A 21,323-nucleotide genomic window follows, 5' to 3' on the forward strand; every position below is an offset into this window, starting at 1 on the left:
TAAGATTGGACACTCCATTGATTTAACAAAGACTATGAAAATTATAAGCTGTAAAATTTCTTTGTGTGATTAATTTTTATTCCTATATGCTAAATAAATGACACTTACTGTATCAATATTGATTACAAACACAACATTCAAAATGCATTCATGCAAGAATTGCAAGACTGATACCTTCAAGATCTCCATTGCTAATTATCAATAAGAAACTAATTTTGCTCATGAATAACAATTTCAAGACCTTAAACTTTCCCACATCATTTTTTTTTTTTTTAATAAAAACACCAAACACGAAAGATAACAGAACCTATAATACTTAGTACTATGCATGGGTTGAATGTTAAGAAGATAAAAGAAGATACTTGTTGACAATAAACTTGAATTTATGTATTTCAGGCCTGACGTAGCCGAGTGGTCAGGAGCGAGAGTGCATAGCACGCGTTCCTTGAGTGACCGAGTTTCAAGCCCATGACTACTAAATACGATAAATATTTGTATTGACGATTTATTGTAAACTCTACTGACTTGGTTGTCGTGCCAGAGTATAAACAGAAAATTTATTTTATTTATTTATTTCCTAATTGTAAGTTTCACGAAATACGTGTGAAGGAAGATTGTTCCAGAAAACAAAGTTGAAGGGATAAATGAGGAAGCAGAAAAGTTGGTTCTGTGAGTCTGAAGTTGGAGAGCAAATGGATGTTGACTGGTTGTGACACAAATACAGACTGGTTTAGAAGAGAGAGGGGGAATTACAGAAGCCAATTCAGAAAAACAATGGCCATGGAAGTCTATGAGATAGAAAGTGGAGAGACTTTGTAAGAGATGGGACATTAATTAATGTAACTGCCCTCTATTGAATAGAGTCTAGAAGCCTGAGAGAAATTATGAGGGCACTGTCCCAGATATGAGAACAATATTTCATGGTAGGGCAGATTTGCGATTTGTACAGTGTGAACTGTTTGTAAGAAAAGTAACGCCAAGAGTGAAAGAGAAAACCGAGTTTTTTAGATGCAGAGGAAGCAATATTTGTAATGTGCTTATGCCAAGAGATATTAGAAGGGTGTGGAATGCCAAGAGATATTAGTTGGGTGTGGAATAAAGGATTTCATTCCTACAAGAATAATTTTAGTTACAGAATTTGAAGAAACATGGACATCAGAAGATTTAAAACAGTAATCCAACCATGGCATGGAAAAGAAAAGAAATCCTATTCTGCATACTTATAAGGAAAAAAAAACATGGTTCTGGTAGGTAAATGAAAAATCTATGCGTCATTAAGGAATTGTAAAAGCCTCAACATTTCGACCAGTTGTGTCCATGTGAGTAGAGAAGCCAACTGGAGTTGGAAACATAAAATTGGACAGTGGAAAATAGAGTTTCAAAGAAAAGAAGTCAAAGAGTTCCAAGTGATTAGCAGAACTGGGAGATTAATAGAGGCAACAGATGAATTTGACAGAATGGGGAAGAGAGATTTTAAGCTGGAGAAGACTTAAAAGAAGGTTCCAAATTACTAAGTCTCAGAGAGGGAATATCAGAGCAGATACAAAGTACCACCTTCAATCTAGTAAGACACTCAAAACGTGATCATTACATATGCAGACTACAGTCTTACATCAGCTATTTCTCATTTTTAGCCTTCATCAGCATTACAGACCAGTTCATTCCTACGCAATGGGATGTTACTAATGAAAAGCCAACTCAGTTTTTTTTTTTTTTTTTTTATGAAACCCTAAACATGAGGTGGTGGTTGTTATTTAGGAGCATTAGCAACTAAGGCCATATTGCTCTGGGGATATGCGGTGGTCATTCCCTGACCTTTCGCCATCCTCTGTATTTGGTGGCTCACTGGCTCCAACCCCGGTCTAATCAAGAAGCATGTGCTACGCACTGCTGCTCCTGCCCACCTGGCTATGGAGGCACCCGCAACATGAGAGGTATTAGAACCTATAATACTTAGTACCGTGCAAGTGTTGGACGTTGGGGAGATAAAAGAAGATATTTGTTGACATTGAACTTGAACTTCTGTAGACTATAATTTTCAGGAAATACGTATGAGCAAAGTTTGTTCCAGAAAGCACCAGTTGAATGAATGAACAAGGAAGATGAAAAGTTGGTTCTGTGAGTTTGAAGTTAGACAGTAAATGGATGTTGGCTGGTGGCGGCAAGGGTTCGGACTGTTTTGAAAGAGAGAGCGGGAATTATAAAAGCCAATCCAGAAGAACAGTGCCCATGGAAGTATCTGTAGAAAAGGCATGCAGCAGAAACAGTACATCTATGAGACAGAGAGTGGAGAAACTCTATTAGACAGAAGTCATTAATTAACCTAACTGCCCTCTTCTGAATGGAATCTAGAAGCCTGAGAGAGAATTTGCAGGCACCACCCCAAATGTGGGAACAATATTCCATGGTAGGGCAGATTTTCAATTTGTACAGAGTGAACAGCTGTTTGGAAGAAAAGTAACACCAAGAGAGAAAGAGAAAACCAAGTTTTTTAGATGGAGAGGAAGCAATATTTGTAAGGAGCTTGTGCCAAGAGAGATTAGAAGACAGTGTCATCCCCAAAAGAGATATATCTTCTTGCATAGAAATCGAAGTGTGACCAAAAAGAAGCATAAGAGCAGAAGAATCCGAGATATAAGACAAGCCTGAGTTTTAGAAGGATTGAAATCAACTAAGTTGTCTTTGCCCAACTGGAGAATTACCTGGAGATCGGCATTTAAGGAATTGGTAGCAGATATTCAAGAAGTTGAAGCTGATTGAGCAGAGAGAGTTTTTGCAAAATGGAAAGCTGCATGCAATGTGGTATCATCAGCAAAACTATGGATAGGATTTCCAGTAAAAGGAAGGTCATTAATATACAAAAGGAAAAGAGTGGAGGAAAGAACTGAACCTTGGGGGATACCAGCATTAGTTGAGAAGTTAGAAGACAGAGAGCCATCTACCTTAACCCTCAGTGAGCAGTCAGAGAGAAAACTGGATAACCAATTACAAAAAACAGTTGGCAAACCATAAGATGGAAGCTTGTTTAGAAGACCTTTATGCCAAACACGATCTAAAGCCTTTGAGATATCAAGAGCAACTGCTTGTGTTTCACCAAACTTTTCCACTAAATTTGTCCATAAATGGGTAACATAAGCCAGAATATTACCTATGGATCGACACTGACGGAATCCATACTGGTGATCGTTGATCAGACGGAAGGTTTCTAGGTATTTTGAGAGTTGGCGGTTAATTGATTTCTCCATTACTTTAGAAAGAGTAGAAGTAATTGCAATGGGACGATAATTGGTTGGGAGGGATTTGTCACCCTTTTTAGGAACTGGCTGGATATGAGCAAATTTCCAAGCAGAAGGAAAAACACCTTTGGAATAAGTAAGTGAAAAAAGGCGGCAAAGAACAGGAGTAAGTTCAGGAGCGCAGGTTTTGAAAACAAGTAGAGAAATACCATCAGGACCTGGAGCTTTCTTAGCATCGAGATTCGTCAAAATCCTTCTGACATCCTTTTGATGGAAGACCACAGGAGACATTGAATGGAGTGTGTTGGGAATGGTGGGAGGTGTTTTACCAACATCATTAATACATGAGTTGGAAGAAATATGGGATGCTAGCAGGTCAGTTTTATCCTTAGCTGAAGTGACAATAGAACCATCTGGTTTTGACAGGTGAGAGCAAAAAGCAAAAGTTGCGGCCAATAGCTTTGGCTGTTTGTTTGTTTGTTGTTTGGTTTTTAGGAGCATTAGCAACTAAGGCCATATTGCTCCTGGGATATTTGATGGTCATTCCCTGACCTTTCCGCATCCACTGTATTTGGTGGTCACAGGCTCGAACCCCGGTCTAATCAAGAAGCGTGTGCTACTCACTGCTGCTCCTGCCCACCTCACTAACAGAGGCTAGCCAGGTGGGAAGGAGCAGCAGTGTGTAGCAAATGCTTCTTAATTAGACCGGGGTTCGAGCCCGTCACCACCAAATACGGAGGTTGCAGATTAGCAACTAAGGCAATATGGCCTTAGTTGCTAATGCTCCTAAAAACCAAATAACAACAACAACAACTAACGGAGGCGGCAATAGCTTTGGCAAGAGACCAGAATGTTCAGCTATCATTAGGGAAAGAAGCAAGTTTTCTACTCTAAGCCTGTTCAAAATCTAGTTTTGACTGATTAATAACTGTTTTACAATTGTTGTGAACTCTGATGCAGGCAAGAAAATGAAACTGAAGAATTAGAGACAAGCCAATTACAATATGCAACATTCTTGAACTTCTCTTGAACAGCCAAAGCACATTTATTAGAAAACCAAGGTTTAGATAAAGAATGAGATTTTAAGGCAGAATGTGGAATAAAGTGTTCCATTTTACAAGAATAACTTCACTGACACGATCTGAGCAAATGTTGACATCAGAAGTTTTGAAACAGTAATCGGACCAAGGAAAAGAAATCTTCTAGATTTCTTTTCCTAGAAAACGGAAAGTCAACTGGAATTGTGAACAGTAAAATCACCAAGGAAAATTACCTCTGTTAGGAAAGTTGGAGTGGCGAAAGTCAAGCTGCAAAGAAAGGTAGTCAAAGAGTTCTAAGTGATTAGTGGAGTTGAGAGAATGGTAGAGACAGCAGATGAATTTGAAAGAATGAGGTAAAGAGATTTTAAGCCAGAGAAGATCGAAAAGAGGAGATTCCCAATTACCAAATCTCTGACATGAAATATCGGAATGCACATATACACAAGTACCACCTTTAAAACAAAAGGAATGATACAGTGAATAATTTGGTTGACTGAGATGAGCAGTGGTTGAATCAACTGATAATTCAGATTTTGTCAGAAAAAGTAGATGGGGTTTGGCAGATTGTAAGTGGAAATGGGCATCACTGAGTTTAGAACTGAGACCACATATATTTGTGAAATGAACAAGGAAGTGTTTGGGAGGTTTAGATCTTAGCATTAGTATTAGCATTAGTAGAGGCATTTGATGCAAGAAAGCAAGCTTATGCAGCATCAGCCAAAAAAAAAAAAAAAAAAATAAATAAATAAAAAAAAAAGAAACCACTTCCACTTCACCCCTCTGTTCGTTCAAAATACCTGTCCAGCTGAGCCTTAAACTTATTTAGGCTATCAACTTCCACGACAAGGGATGCAAGTCTGTTCCACCAACCAACCACTCGCTGGCTAAAGGCAAATTTCCGCACGTCTATCCTACATCTGTCTTTCCTCAATTTGAATTTATGCCCTCTCAGGTGATTATTCTAAGCGAGAGGAAGAATCCCATTAGCATTGAGCATGCTCAAACCATTCAATGCTTTATACACCTCTATCATGCTTCAATGATAGAGGTGTAAAATATAGAGGTGTATCATTCAATGCTTTATACACCTCTATGCTGGTGCCTAATCTCCAGACACTGTGATTTGCAAAACTTAAGCCTTTCTTCGTAAGAGCACCCCTTTGTTCCATTCACTAATCTTGTTGCCCTTCTCTGTACTCATTCCAGCAGCTCTACATCCTTCTTGAAATGAGGCCTCCAGACCTGTATACAGTACTCTAGGTGTGGCCTGACCATTGCCTTATACAAGGGAATAATCACCTCCTTATCCCTGCTAGAAAAATTCCTATATATCATTGACAATACACCATGAGCTACTCTTGCAGCCCGTCTGCACTGCTCAGAGAACTTCATATCTGCCTACACAACCACCCCCAGGTCCCTTTCATTCTCTACCACTGTCAGTGTAGTACCACAGAGTTGATACGTTGCTCTGGGGTTGCTGTTTCCCATGTGTAGCTTTACATTTGTCAATGTTAAACTTCATTTGCCACCTCTCAGCCCATCTGCTCAACCTTTTCAGATCCTGTTGCAGCAGCATAGTGTCAGTAGTGTCCTTGACAACCCTGCCTACCTTTGTATCGTCTGCAAACTTCGCCATTAAGCTTGATATACCATCATCAATATCATTTATGAATACAGAAAACAATAATGGACCCAATACTGAGCCCCGAGGGACTCCACTAATAACATTAGTCCACGATGAGCAGTGTCCATTGATTACCACTCTCTGTCTTCTCCCCCTCACCCACCCCTTTATCCACAGCAGCAATTTGCCTCCAATGTCACACTGCTCCAATTTGTGCAGCAGTCTTCCATGTGCAACAGTATCAAAAGCCTTTCTAAGATCCAAGTATATAATATCAAAGTTATTCCCTGCATCCAGTTCCTTTGTGACTGCATCATAGTATCCAATCAAATTGGTCAGGCAAGACTTCCCCTTAACAAAACCGTGCTGTGTCCGAGCTATAACTGAAGTCTTGTCTAAATGATCCTGCAGTGCTTCTTTAACTAGTGCCTCCATTAATTTTCCTGGAACAGAAGTTAAACTCACAGGTCTATAATTGCTTGTGTCAGCCTTTGATCCTCCTTTGTGAATTTGGGTCACATTTGCACATCTCCAGTCTGCGGGTACCTCCCCTGAGTCCAAGGAAGCTCTCATAATTATGGCTAAGGGTTTGCTTACTTCCTCTGCTGCCTCCTTTAATATAACTGGATAGATCCCATCCACCCCGGGTGCCTTTCTTGTGTTTATCTTCAACAGTTTCTCCTCCACTTTACTCTCAGTTATTACAAGATTCTCTAGCTTACTGCTAGAGTTGAATACACCTCTGGCTTTCCCCTCGCTAAATAACTCCTCATGTGTGAATGTCGATGCAAAATATTCATTTAGTTTGTTAGCTACCTGAGCAGGATTATCAACAGTTGACCCATCGATATCAAGTGGACCAATCTGATTCATCCCCTTCCTTCTAGAGTTTACATAAGTAAAGAACTCTTTGCTGTTTTTCTTTGCATCCCTTGCCAAAGATTTCTTGTACTCTGCCTTTGCCTGCCTAACCTCCTTTGTAACTTGGTTACAGATCAACTTGTATCTATCATAGGCTTCTGTGTCATGTGTTAATTTGTATGTATCCCATGCATGTTTCTTCTCTGCCATATGCCTCATCAGTTCATCTGACATCCATTTAGGCCTAAACCTTGAACAATATTTCTTAGTTGGTATGTAAAGCCTAGTAGCTTCCAAGGTAAGTTCTTTGAATGCTTCCCATTTTGAATTTGCTGTTGGTAACATCATCAGTTGGTCCCACTGTATAGAATTTAAATACTGTCTCAGTCCATCGTAGTCGCCTTTACGAAAGCAATAACCCTTCCCTTTACCCCTAGTGGTAGTTACCTCTTTGAGTAAATCCCACTTCAGCACACTGTGATCACTGCCACCTAGTGGTTCATTTATGTGCAGATTCTTAATGCATGAAGAATCACTGCTGATAATCAAATCAAGAGTATTCCTCCCTCTAGTTGCCTCCCGAACATGCTGGTGTAGAAAAAAATCATCCAATAAATCCACAAAAGCCTTGCTAGTGTGTGAGTGACCAGCCCCCAAACTCCAGTCAATATCTGGGAAATTAAAATCTTCCATTATAAGACTCTCTGATTTACTGGCCCACTCTATTTCCCTGTACAGTTTCTTATTATACTCATCAGAGTCATTAGCCCTATAGCACACTCCTACTCTCAATTTTGATCTCCCAATGCTGATGTCACACCAAACTGATCTTTTTGCAATTAAGTTTGCTCTATTAGCTTGACTATTCGTGGTGTATTCAATAGTAATAAAAAGTGAGGGTGTGGGGGGGGGGGTACATGCTGTATGAAGTAATGAAATTTTTGGATGCGGCATACGCATGGTAAGAATATACCCAGATGCTCAACATAATGTGGCCTCACCAATGCTCCCCACATACATACTACTCGGAATCCCTCCATTCACTATCTGGCAGAGTAGAGGCAGCAAGATTATACACTAGCTGATCCAGAAGCCTCCTAGAGAGTTACCACCAATAGGTTTGGTCGTGTACTAACTAGCATCTGGCCGGCGAACACCGTTTTAGAGCTGTATCCTCAAAATGTAAGGAAGTTTGGATCTCGGCATGTTGGTCATCATAACCTCAAAGGAAATCAATCATACTGCAAGACAGAAGAGATGGGGGAGGGTTGACTGGAACTTAGCTCTGGAGACTAAATATGGGTTAAACTACTTCAAGCATCCAATAAGCAAAGTGGTGGTATTGCACCGGTTGATGAGAGTCATCTGCCATCTAGTATTGCCTGGTAACACAGAGGGGTGGCATTCCTCCGTGTGATGTGGGTGTCACACCTCAACCTCTGCTTACGTTGGTTCACGCCTGGGTGGTCACCCACTATGTGATTGCGCACGGGGGTTATACCCAGGATTACTAACAGTCCCACCATTGTTGAGGTGCGAGCAGAGGATTTAGCTGTCACAGGCCATCCAGACTTCAGCAAAATTGGGTCAACTTAACTTGAGTGTCACCCAAATATGAGTTCCATCAGCATTTTAGACTCCCAAGTAGCAAACACAGCTTGTCTGGCATATCTGAGGGAATATCTGCAATAGCCTCAAGGACCAGTGTATGTAATAGGATTATAAAATGAAAGATCTTACATTAATTATATTCATAGTCATACATAGTGACATAGTATTTATTGTCTGGTGGAAGCTGTGGGGGGGGGGGTGTCTTCCTCAATTCTGCATGGTAACTCTATGATGCATAGAATTCCTTGTAAATGCCAAAATGTGTAAGTGACTACACATTCCTACCCATGCCATTATGGTGTTCACCTTTGTACAAATAGATTGCCGGACAAACGTGAACAACATAGTGGCATGGGTCATCAGAAGATGATAGTTCCAACTGTCCCATGACAAGGGTGTGTGTGTGTGTGTGTGTGTGGTATGGGTGTTTGATGGCACACTAGCTGCTGTGGCTATATTGCGCCTATTCATAGGAATGTTGAAAAAAAAAATAATAATAAATAATTAATATGAAGACAGTTCAATCTCATTTCATGTCAGAAACTAATCATAGTCATTCATACATTCCTATTTGTTTCAAATAACAGAAAAGTTCATTAATATTTGCATTTTCACCAATGATATCATTTAATGTTATCCGTTCTCGGAGATTAGCCAGAGAATGAAATATTGAAGTTCGATGTTGTCGATAATGTGGACAATCAATCAAAATATGATTGATTGTTAGATGCTCAAAGCACTGTGAACACAGGAGGATCATTTGACTCACCTGTGAGTAGATGGAGGTGAGTCAAATGAGTATGTCCTATTATAATCCTTGCGAGTACCACTTCTTCTTGCCGAACTGTCTGAATGCATGAGTGCCAAAATTTTGGGGACTTTTTCAACTGGAAAAGTTTATTATTTGTTTTTTTTATGCCATAGCTCTGTCCACTGTCCATGGTATGCTGTTTGAATTATAATATTATAATCAGAAACTGGAATAAAGACAGAGGTTAAGTCTAAGGATGATGGATTTTTAGCAGAAATATCAGCCAGCTCATTTCCTTTAATGCCTGCATGCGCTGGAATCCAGCAAAAGTTCACTCATTGCTGACGATCTTCAATTTTCAACAGCAAATTCCTGATTTAATTTAAAACGGTGATCCTTATGAGAGGGATTCTGCATTGCTCTAATTGAGCTGAGAGAGTCGGTGTAAACTAAAAATTTTGCAGATGGGTGAAGAGTCAAATTTTCTAGAGCTAATTGTATTGCATATAATTCCGCTGAAATCCTGCTATACTCAGATGGAAGGGAAGCTGATATAATAGCAGAAGGAAACACTGCTGCTGCTCCAACAGTTGAATCAGATTTGGAACCATCAGTATATATCGATAAGAAATCAAAATAGTTTTGAATATGGCTAGCATGGAGTTGTTGCACATTCAGAGGCGGCAGACGATTCTTTCCCCATTGGAGAAAATAATTATCACAGGTTGGTCGAGGAAAGGGAGTCCATGGTGGGTGAGAATAATTATTTATCTGCTGCCTACTGTGGAGAGGAACATTCCAATTTTGTGATATTTCAAGGAGCTGTAGGCCTGCTGGTCGTATTTTATTTGGTTTATTTCTATAGAGATTGTGAAATGGTGGATTAAAGAGATATGGCTGAATGCGGAGAATAGTTTTGTATTCTGACTGCATATTTAAGTATTTTTCTGTAGAGGTACAGAGGGGGTTCATGGGCTTCAATATATAGACTAGAGGTTGGAGATGTCCTATGAGCACCAAGAGCAATCCGCAGCGCATTTTGTTGTGTTGTACAGGATCAAGCCAGGGCAATACACTCTTTCAGGTAGAATCATATACTGGGACACCGTAATCCAAACGGAATCTACTCAGTGCTCTATATAAGAGCAGCAAAGTTGTACGATCTGTTCTCCAAGACGGGGCAGATAGAGCTCTTAGCGTTTTCAGCTTTTTTAAACAGGTAGTACGTATTACTTTAATGTGCTCAAAGAAGTTTAACTTGTTGTCCAGTATTAATCCCAGGAATCTAATACTGTTGGCAATTGGGATGGTGGAATTTGATATCCGAAGTTCAGGGCCTATATGTAATTTACGTTGATTGCAAAAGTGGATCGCAACCGTTTTCTGATGGGAAAGACGATATCCATTGAACTCAGCCCATTTTTATACTTTATTGAGGGACATCTGCAATTGCCGTTCAATAGATATGCTCTGAGAATGGCAAGAAATAGAGATTGTCAGCATAAAGATAGGCTTTCACAGTATTTGTAAGTTCTTTTGTAATGGAATCAATTCTAAGGGCAAATAGGGTTGTGCTCAATACCGACCCCTGTGGTACTCCTTCTTCCTGCAAGAATGAAGAATAGGAATTTTGGTATCGAACCTGGAAAGAGCAGCTCTGGAGGAAGTTCCTAATAAATATAGGCAGGTTGCCTCGTAGACCAAGATTATGTAGGTCACTAAGATTGCCATACTGCCAGATAGTATCAAATGCCTTCTCTATATCAATGGAGACCATGACAAGGTGTTTGTTTTTCACAAAGGCATTGTGAATTTCAGATCCGGCCTTGATCAGATCCGGCAGATCTAGGGAGGGCCTATTTTTGTGAAAGCCATGTTGACAATTACTCAGTAGATGTTGAGTTTCAATGGTCCAGGTGAGTTGACTGTGGATCATTTTTTTCAAGAATTTTACCAAGGCAACTTCACAGAGAGATTGGCCTGTAACTATTAGGACTGGAGGGATCTTTTCCATGTTTCAAAAAGGCCAAAACTGTAGCATGGTGTCAAGAGGTTGGATAAATATTTTCCAGGAAGATCCAGTTAAAGAAGACTAACAAGCATTTGTAAGTTTCTCATCGAGCTGCAGCATGACATAATATATGCCACCTGGCCCAGCGGCACTGTTTTCTGTTGTTCTGATGGCTTGTAAAAGTTCACAATATTCAAGAGGCTGATTATACGGAAGTGATAGTGAGGTTCTAAAGTTGATGGGTCTCTGTTCGGGGCGGTCTTAATTTTTTGGAAATTGGGAGTGTAGTTTGATGCAGCTGAGACTTGGGCAAAGATTTTGCTCACGGCATTTGCTATATCTAGAGGACCAGAGAGTTCTTGCCTATTGTATGAAAGAATTGGAGAAGGGATGACTGGAAACTTCCCGGAAAGCTGCCTAATTTTCTTCCATATTAATCTGGAGTCGGTATTTCTGTTGATAGTACATGCAAACCTAGTCCAAGAATCTTTCTTGGCTTGCCTTTGAATGAACCGCACTTTTCCCTAAGCTTCTTGTTGCTAATTAAATTAGCTGTCGTTGGAAATCGATGAAATAAATTGAATGCTTTATTTTTTTCCTTCTTTGCTTTCGTGCACTCTTTGTTCCACCAGTAGTTGACGGCGCCTCCGTAGCCAGGTGGGAAGGAGCAGCAGTGCGTAGCACACGCTTCTTGATTAGACCGGGGTTCGAGCCCGTCACTACCAAATACGGAGGATGCGGAAAGGTCAGGGAATGGCCACCGCATATCCCGGAGCAATATGGCCTTAGTTGCTAATGCTCCTAAAAACCAAATAACAAACAAACCAGTAGTTGAAGTGCCATCGGGTTGGAGGATTTGATAATGGAATTGAGTATTTAGCTGCAATTAAAAGACGGGATGTGATATAATCAGTTACTTTATCGATAGGCTGTACTTGGGCTTTAGAAAATTTCCATTTCCTGCAGGGTCGGTCTAATGGTGGTTGTGTAGTGAGCAGGTTACAAACAATTGGAAAATGGTCACTGCCCATGGGATCATCCATAGCGGACCATTGAATGATTGGAAACAAATCGAGAGGTCAATTGCAGAAGTCTGTCCAGTAGGTAACTGTATGTGGGGTGTGTGTGCACCACTATTAAGAATGGTGAGGTTTTGTTTATCTAGTAGAGTTTCAATCAGTCTACCTCGTCTATCTAATTTAGAGGATCCCCATAAAGGGTGGAGGCCAGTGAAATCCCCTAGCAAACAGATAGGGGAGGGTAGCTGTATTACAAGTCCTTCGAGATCTTTATAAGAGTAGGTATAATTTGGTGGGAGATAGACTGAGACTAGTGTAAACGTAATCTGAGGAATCAGACGCACAGCAATGGCTTCAATTTGGGTTTGGAGAATGATTTGGCTAGCAGAAATCTTTGAGTTAATCAAAATAGCTACACCACCACGAGCAGAGACAGATGTATTCCGATCTCTTTGATAGATTGAGTAGTTTTTTTATGGAAGCAGAAATTTGAGCAGTTAAATAGGTTTCCTGCAGACAGAAACCCACTGGAGAGTAGTGTCTAATTAAGTACTGAATGTCGTCAATGTTGCCACGAAAGCCTCTACAATTCCACTGTAAGATATAAGGCATTATTTGAGTTCAGAAGAAGCTGTACCTGACGTGGCTGTCTGTCTTATGGAGTTCTGGCTTTGGTGTGTGTCTCTCTCTTTTTAGGAAAGGAAGGGCAACCAGTGTCCATCTCTTCTTTTGCAAATATTTCCAGAATCGGATCTTCCTGTTTGGATGAGTACTCTGCATCCATTGATGTGTCCTGAATAATCTTTTTTGAAGTGGAACTAGGAATATTTGGAGTAGTAGCAATCACTGGCAGATGAGAAGATTTTGCTGGAATCGTAAGAGGTGTATTTCTTGCTTGGTCTGAGTGCTTCAGGGTATTGGACTGCTGCTGAGAGAGGACAGCTCGAGCCCAGTCGGAGATTGATATGTTGGATGGAACAGTAACATCAGTTTGCGTGGCTATTGTTTGATATTTTTTTGCAATACTGGCATAGGTATGGTTAGCTATACTGGGTGCAATTAATTTTCTTGCTTCCTGATAACTAACTTTGTTTTCAACTTTATATTTTACAATTTTTTTCTCCATTTTCCACTTCACACATGTTTTAAAGTAAGCAGGATGGTTACCTTTGCAGTTGGGACAGGTAATTTCTTTCGCTGAACAATCATTTTGACTGTGATCGGAGGATCCACAGTTGGGACAAGCTGGGTTCCCTCTGCATGCCGTTTGAGAGTGGCCATACTTTTGGCATTTATAGCATCTCAACAGATTAGGAATATAAGGACGAATGCGACACAGTAGATATCCTGCTTTTACTGATGAGGGTAAATTTGGACTGTTAAAAGTGAGAATGATATTTCTGGTGGGTGTAAGTATATTGTCCCTTTTAGTCATAATTCATTTGACAGCAATTACATTTTGTCCCTGAAGCTCTTTAATTTCTTCCTCTGTCACATTGAAAAGGTCCCAACTAGATATAACACCCTTAGATGTATTCAGAGTTGCATGGGGAGTTAGTTACCTTCACTGGAATTTTATCAAAGTTTGTCATTTGTAAGAGTTCTTCAGAATGCCTGCAGTTAACAGTTTCTACAAGTAAGTCCCCTGATTGCAGTCTCTTAACCGTCTTGGGAGACCCTGCAATACTTTCCAAGTGTTTTTGGATTAGAAAGGGGATAGCTTACTAAGAGGCTGTTCGGATAATGAGTGCATTATTAAGAATGCAGGAAACTTGGTCACAGAGGAAATGGTTTTTAACCTCTTTGCTTGGGAAGAGTCATGCTCATGTTCTGTGTCTGGCCGACTGCTTGTCGGTTCTAAAGAGGGAAGCATTTTTTGTTCCATGTTGGCTCCTTTTATCCCCTGGCAGATGAACTTTTCTGCCAAGGTTACTGCCCCACCATGGGGAGGCAGGAGCAGTGCCTGGAGTGACCAAGCGAAATTAGTAGGCGTTAGTCTATTAAATATGAAAAATAAAGAAAGGTTACTTTCCTTTCTTGCTCTCTACCAGTACTTTTGATACAAGAGCTACTATTAAACAAAAGGATTTTCTAAAGAGAGAAACGTAAAAAGAACTAGATTTCGACTTTCAGAAAGTCACAGTGAAAGCACAAAGAGAAATCACTCAGTCACAATCACTTGGCACCCGGGGCCCCCATGACAAGGTATACAGGTGGAGTCCTACTCTGGGCAGGTGGAAGATTATATAGTCAAGTTCGTGTAAATTGTCAAGTTTTGGTATTTAGTCTTCAGATTCAGGAGAATCAAGTTAGCATTAATAGAGGCATATGAGGAAAGAAAGCAAGTGTATACGGCATCAGCCAAAAAAAAAAAAAAAAAAAAAAAAAAAACCCACTTCACCAATCCATTTGCTCCAAAAGTTTGTAAAGTTCTACCTTGAATTTATTTCAGCTATCAGCTTCCATAATGACATATGAAAGTTTGTTCCAGCAATCAATCATCTGCTAGCTAAAGGCAAATTTCCACACCTATTCTGCAACTGTTTTTTCTCAATTTGAAAATATGCCTCCTCAGGTGCATAATCTGAGCAAGAGGAAGAATTCCATCAGCACTGAGCTTGTTCAAATCATTCAAGGCCTTAACACCTCAATAAGATTATGGAGAAGGTGCCTAGTCAGACACTGCAACTTGCAAACTTAAGCCTTTCTTGTAAGAGCAACCCTTTGTTCCCCTCACCAATCACTGCCCTTCTCTGTACTCATTCCAGCAGCTCTACATCCTTCCTAAAATGAGGCTTTCAAACTTGAATGAAGTACTCAAGGTGTGTCCTGACCATTGCCTTATATAAAGGGATAATCAACTCCTTTCCCAGAAGGGATTCACAGACTAAAAGATTAACAGTAGCCACAGGCAGAGGTGAAAGTGATTCTTACACAGCTTCTATTAAAATGAGCAGCAGCCTGGAAGGTGGGATGCTGGGGATTGCAGGGACTGGTCGGAGTCATCGTGGAACAAACAAATACATGGGCAGCGTTAGGGTAACTAAGAATAAGAACAGGTGCATGTATACTTGCATGTACACCAATGCTAGTTGTATAGTAAATAAATTTGATGAATTTGAAGTGCTGGTCAAGACATCAAAAGTGGATATTGTTGGGATATCAGAAACGTGGTGTCACACAGATATAAGCAGTGCAGAATTGAAATTTGGAGAGTACAATGTGTACAGAAAGGATAAATAGTATAGGAAGGGAGGAGGTGTTCTGCTGTTAGTTAAGAAACACATAAAATCTAAGGAAGTGCATTCAGTTGACACAGATGGACAGTGCAATGTTGAGTCAGTTTGGTGTGACATAAGCACTGGGAAAGCAAAAATGAGAGTAGGAGTGTGTTATAGGCCTTATGACTCTTATGAGTACGATGAACAATTGTACAGAGAATTAGAATGGGCCAGTAAACCAGACTGTATTATAATGGAGGATTTTAACCTCCCAGATATTGACTGAAACTTGTGGATTGGTCACTCCCACACTAGCAAGACTTTTGTGGATTTATTTGATGATTGTTTTCCCTGTAAAAAAAAAGGTATGTGGGGGTGGATGGGATCTATCCAATTACATTAAGAAAGGCAGCAAAAGAGGTAAGCAAAACTTTAGCCATGATTATGAGGGCAGCTTTGGATTCATAGGAGGTCCCTGTGGATTGAAGAAGTGTGAATGTACCACATCTCCAGTCTCAAATTCACAAAGGCATATCAAAGGGTAACATGATACAGACCTGTTAGCGTGACTTCTGTTCCAGGGAAAATTATGGAGTCGCTGATTAAAGCAGTAACGCAGGACCATCTAGACAGGAATGCAGTTGCAGTATAGATTTGTGAAGGGGCAATCCTGTCTTTCCACTCTGACTAGATGCTAAGACACAGTGACAACGGAACTGGATACAAAAAATAATTTTGACATGATATACATAGATTTCAGAAAAGCTTTTGATACTATTGCACATAAAGGCTGCTGCACAAAATGGAGCAGCGTAGCATTAAGGGCAAGTTACTGCTATTTTGTTATTTTGTTTTTTTTTTTTTAGGAGCATTAGCAACTAAGGCCATATTGCTCCGTGAATATGCGGTGGTCATTCCTGACCTTTCCGCATCCTCCATATTTAGTGGTGATGGGCTCGAACCCCGGTCTAATCAAGAAGCATGTGCTATGCACTGCTGCTCCTTCCCACCTGGCTACGTAGGCACATAAGTTACTGCTAGGGATAAAGAGATGGTTGATGAAGAGAATTAATGAACACTGCTTTTTATGGACTATTGTTATTAGTAGAATCCCCCAAGGGTATAGTGCTGGACCCATTGTTATTTTCTATATTTATCAATGATATGAAAGTATATCAGGCTCAATGTCTGAGGTTGTAAATGACAGTAATCAGGGTATACTACTGCAATAAAATCTAGAAATATTAGGCAGATGAGTTGAGACAAATTAGGCAGATGAGCTGAGAAAAATTAGGCAGATGAGCAGAAGATGCCTCTTCAAAAATGGACTTGTAGCCCATCATCATAAGAAGCCCCTCCTCACACAAAAAATGAAAGAGGCCCGATTAATTTGGTGTAAGGAGCATATCAAATGGACCCCCCGAGCAGTGGAAGTCAGTAATTTTCTCGGATGATAATTTCAACCTGCATGGCTCTGACGGGAGACAAATGATTCGCCATAGACTTTGTGAAGAATACCATCCAGACTGTATGGCGTCTACAGTGAAATTCCCTACCAGCCAAATGACATGGGGTTACATTTGGTATCACAGAGTAGGTCAGCTGCAGTTTTAGGTGACAATTGAAGTTTAATATTGACACATGCAAGGTACTTCATATGGGTGACAGTACTCCAAAATTAAGATACTATGTGATACCACACTCAGGGTAGATTAGACTGAATGTTTGATTACAAGCTTAAAATCAATTTCCTTACAGCCTGCTCATGCTATTAATGCTGACAGAGCAAATCAGTTTCTTTCATATTACTTGCTGAAAGAAAGTAATATGACAAGCAGGCAAGGGTTACTCGGAATCACTGCTCATTTGGCTAAGATAACAACCAAACATTTTCCATGATATCAATGCAGCTAGAGATCCAACATAAGTGACTATAATTTAAAAGTCATGTTGTTTCTGCAGTAGAAAGGACAGGACTGGATGAGAATTATATTTCATTGTTGATAAGGCCTGCAATGAACTTAGAGAATGTGTATATGATGCACACGAATCCAAGTTACACTTGGATTCTTATGCATCATATTGGTGGTGATGTTTTTGTATGTGATCCAAGGTTCCCTCTACAGCATGCAATTCTGTAATGCATATGCTGCATTTGGATTTGGGGGAGATCTGCTCAAGTATTACAAGGATAGATTCTATCCTTGTAGCCTTTTCCTTTCGCCTTAATATTGGTTTATACCTTTGCTTTGCTTTTCACAAGTAACAGATGCACATGGTTATAATTTTTTTCACAGGTTATGGAAACATTTGTATATTTTTAATAATGTTTTAATTAATTATTTTAGTTTTTGCTATCTGTAGGGCTAGCGGTTATTTTTGCCAGTTTGCAGTTAATTTCATATAGTGTAATTTTAGATAACTTATTATTAAACGAATTTATAACAACTCAAATTTCAACTTAACTTAATCTAATTTCAACTTAACTTATGATTTATACCATATTTAGTATAACATAAATATGGTTCAGCTGGCATATAACTAGCAGAAACAGATTTTTTTGGTTGTTACTGATGGCATATATTGAGAGGCGATAGCCCCATGATGACGTGCCTTTCAATGTAAACCTTATTCAATAATAACTAGTAAACTTTGGTATTTTCAGTATTTTTTGGTATTTTAGATTTTGTAAATATGGAATCATTATGATTATTATCAGTTTTGCTTTATATAGAGGCTGTATGGTCCTTTGTATCTTGCAGATAATCACTGCTAATTTTGTTTTTGAATTTTAATCTGTCATGATAGGCACCCTTTTATGCTATATCTATTGAATTTGTATATTCTCAGGCAAATGTAATGTTAAATCATTTCTGATGGCATTAATCTGTTCTGACTAGTAATTTTATCTGTTTTTAAATAAATAAATAAATATATTTTTAAATTAATATATATACTTACATGTCCAATCAGAGCAACAGATTCTAAAAATGCTTGCAGCCACTTTGAAGCCTCATAGTCATCTGAAGCAGCAAGCTGAAGAGAATCCATGTTAGATAAAATAACTTCAAACGAATAAGGTCTGCTACAGAGATGGAGACGTCTACAGCCCTTACAGTGTGGGACACTGGATAACAGAGGGGGACAGAAAAAAAAATCCTTAAATCTATAAATGCCAAACCCAAACTGCTGTACAAAATTTAGCATTAAAAATTTTTCCTGAATATTATCTATTTAAAAGAATTTAAAAATTGTATAGCAATCAATTGCATAGCAAACACACCAAGAAATATTAATGGTATTATATATAATGCCATTAAAAAGACACAAACATGTTATTTGGAGATCACAGCAAACCATTTAGAATATGATTTTTTCAATAGTTATGAAATGCAAAGAACTGAAGTAACCATGCTTCAAAATTATATACAGGTAGTTCTCAGCTTTACGAGTTAATTCATTCCTAGCATGCTCTCGTAAAGTGAAACTCAAAGCAGGAATTCATTTCCCATTGTCATAGTGTTAAATAAATGTCAACAAAAGAATAGTTTATGCTTAAACAATGATTTTTTTTATTCAAAGATATGGAAACATAGCTTCAAAATCAAGCAAATTTATAATAATACAGAAATTATTTTTGTCATACAAATGTTAAAGAAAGTTTATTCTTCATCATCATCACTGACTGATGGTGATGAAGAATAATGAGATCATGTTTGCTTATGATCTCATAATTTGTTTCCAATGTTATTCCTCTTTCTTTTTATTAATATCACTCCCCCATAGTATTATTGTACTTCATTTTGGCATACTGTACAGTATTAATAAGGGGGATAAATATGAAACAAGATGAGACAGCAAAAATGAAGAGCAACACAACCACTCTTTGTAATGTCAACGTGGTAACTGCTTTATGATACATGAGTCAATGAGATGCTCTCATTTGCCTGAACAAACAAACGAACATACAGTAATACGCACATGGCTTGAAATTCCATATTTATGAATGTTTAGCATTTATTTATTGAAATTAATGTTCATATTTTTGATTTTTGTAAACCCGGGAACTCGTAAAGTGAAACGTTATAAAGCAGGAACTGCCTGTACTGTGTAGTTATTTCTAAGGAGCCAAACTGGACCACAAAGTGGTATTCACCAAATGCTTTGTCAAGCTTGAAAGAGAGATGGCTGTTGATGTCTCCCCCCCCCCCTCTCTCTCTCTCTCTCTCTCTCTCTCTCTCTCTCTCTCTCTCTCTCTCTCTCTCTCTTAGAGACACTGACTATGAAACACAATACTGGCCAAACCAATTTCCTGCAAGAAAAGAGGACATAATAGCAGAGCTTTCAGTTTGACACCCTTCATTAACTCCACATCAAAGACAACTATACTTATGTGGTACAGGAAAACCATCAATGGGAAGTCAAGGACTGCAAAAAGCTGTGATAGTATAATAATTTATATTTAATTTTGAACTACGCTAATTTTAGACACATATAGTCATATTAAATTAGAACAGTAGTTAATTCTACATAATGCCTCAAGCCCTAAATACATGCTCAAAAGGAAGTACACCTTAATTGAAAATCTTCTGCACTATGGAAGAAGATATAGAATGTTTACTATTACTGTATAATCAGAGGAAATGATTATGGCTTCAAAAATGTATTGAAATAATGTCATTCACAAATTTTGTTTTTGCTTTTAAGAATGAATAATCCATTTAGAAAACTTGTAAACTGAAAAATACCAAAATAACAAAAACATATTTTATACACTCTTTTGAAAGAAGAAATCTATCCTACAAAATCCAAACACAATGAAACAAATAGTATTCAAAAATAATAAAACCTAAATATCCCTTATGAACCTTATCTTTAAAAAAAAAAAAAAAAAAAAAATTATCACTAAAATCCATCCTGTTCAAGTAAATAGCAATAGTAGTGTTTCTGATGGTGAAAATGATGGTAGGTAGACAGTAGTAGGGTTTTAGGAGCATCAGTGACTAAGGCCATAATGCTCCATATATACTGTTTGTAAATTGCACAAGTTCTGTGGTTGATTTTTGTTTGCTGGATTAAAAAAAACCCAAGTTTCCAGGGGAAAAAAAAAAAAAAAAAAAAAAACCATGCTACCATCATCTGAGACTGACTATTTCAGTCACGATGAGAAAAAAAAGGGCAATAAAATTCATCATGTCACTGACAGGACTCGAACTCAGGTCTTTTCCACCCAGCATGGAAAGGACAATGATTCTACCAACTGTGCTACCCGTGAGGGCTGCCACTGATGAAAAATTGAGGTGACTTTGGTGACAGTTAGTAATATATAGCAGAAACAGTTCCTTACTGATAGCATTGGAAATCCCACATAATGACCACCACGGCGAGATCCAAACTTCCTTATATTTTGAGGGTACAGCTCTAAAACAGTGTTCGCAGGCGGGCTGCTAGTTAGTACACTGGACCAAACCTATTGGTAACTCTCTAGGAGGCTTTCGGATCAGTTAGTGTCTAATCTTGCTGCCTCTACTCTGCCTGATAGTGGAGGGAGTCCGAATAGTGTGTATGTGGGCCACATTGTCGAGGCCACATTATGTTGAGGATCTGGGTATATTCTTACCATGTGTATGCCATATCCAAAAATTTCATTACTTCATACAGCTTATCTACCCCCCCCCATCACTTTTTCTTACTATTGAATACACCATGAATTGTCAAACTAATAGAGCAAGCTTATCTGAAAAAAGATCTAAACCTCCCAAACACTTCCTAGTTCATTTCACAAATATATGTGGTTCAGTTCTAGTCTCAATGATGTCCATTTCCACTTACAGTCTGCCAAACCCCATGCACTTTTTCTGAATCTCAGTCATCAGTTGATTCAACCACTGCTCATCTCAGTTGCCCAAATTATTCGCTGTATGATTCTTTTTGCCTCAAAGGTGG

General features: G+C 38.9%; 1 protein-coding gene across 2 annotated transcripts in view; it reads right to left on the reverse strand.

The window, feature by feature from the left end:
- Nucleotides 1-21,323, reverse strand: part of prd1 (pleckstrin homology domain-containing protein pruning defect 1) — a 218,090-nt gene that overhangs the window by 27,589 nt on the left and 169,178 nt on the right. For both annotated transcript variants that reach the window (XM_090382672.1, XM_090382670.1), the window contains exon 13: nucleotides 18,339-18,504. In XM_090382672.1, the coding sequence (XP_090238798.1) occupies nucleotides 18,339-18,504 (166 nt within the window). The remainder of the gene's footprint in view (nucleotides 1-18,338; nucleotides 18,505-21,323) is intronic.

This window comes from Mastigoproctus giganteus, chromosome 10, assembly GCF_048544385.1.
Source record: "Mastigoproctus giganteus isolate SK-2022 chromosome 10, ASM4854438v1, whole genome shotgun sequence".
Taxonomy (NCBI): Eukaryota; Metazoa; Arthropoda; class Arachnida; order Uropygi; family Thelyphonidae; genus Mastigoproctus; species Mastigoproctus giganteus.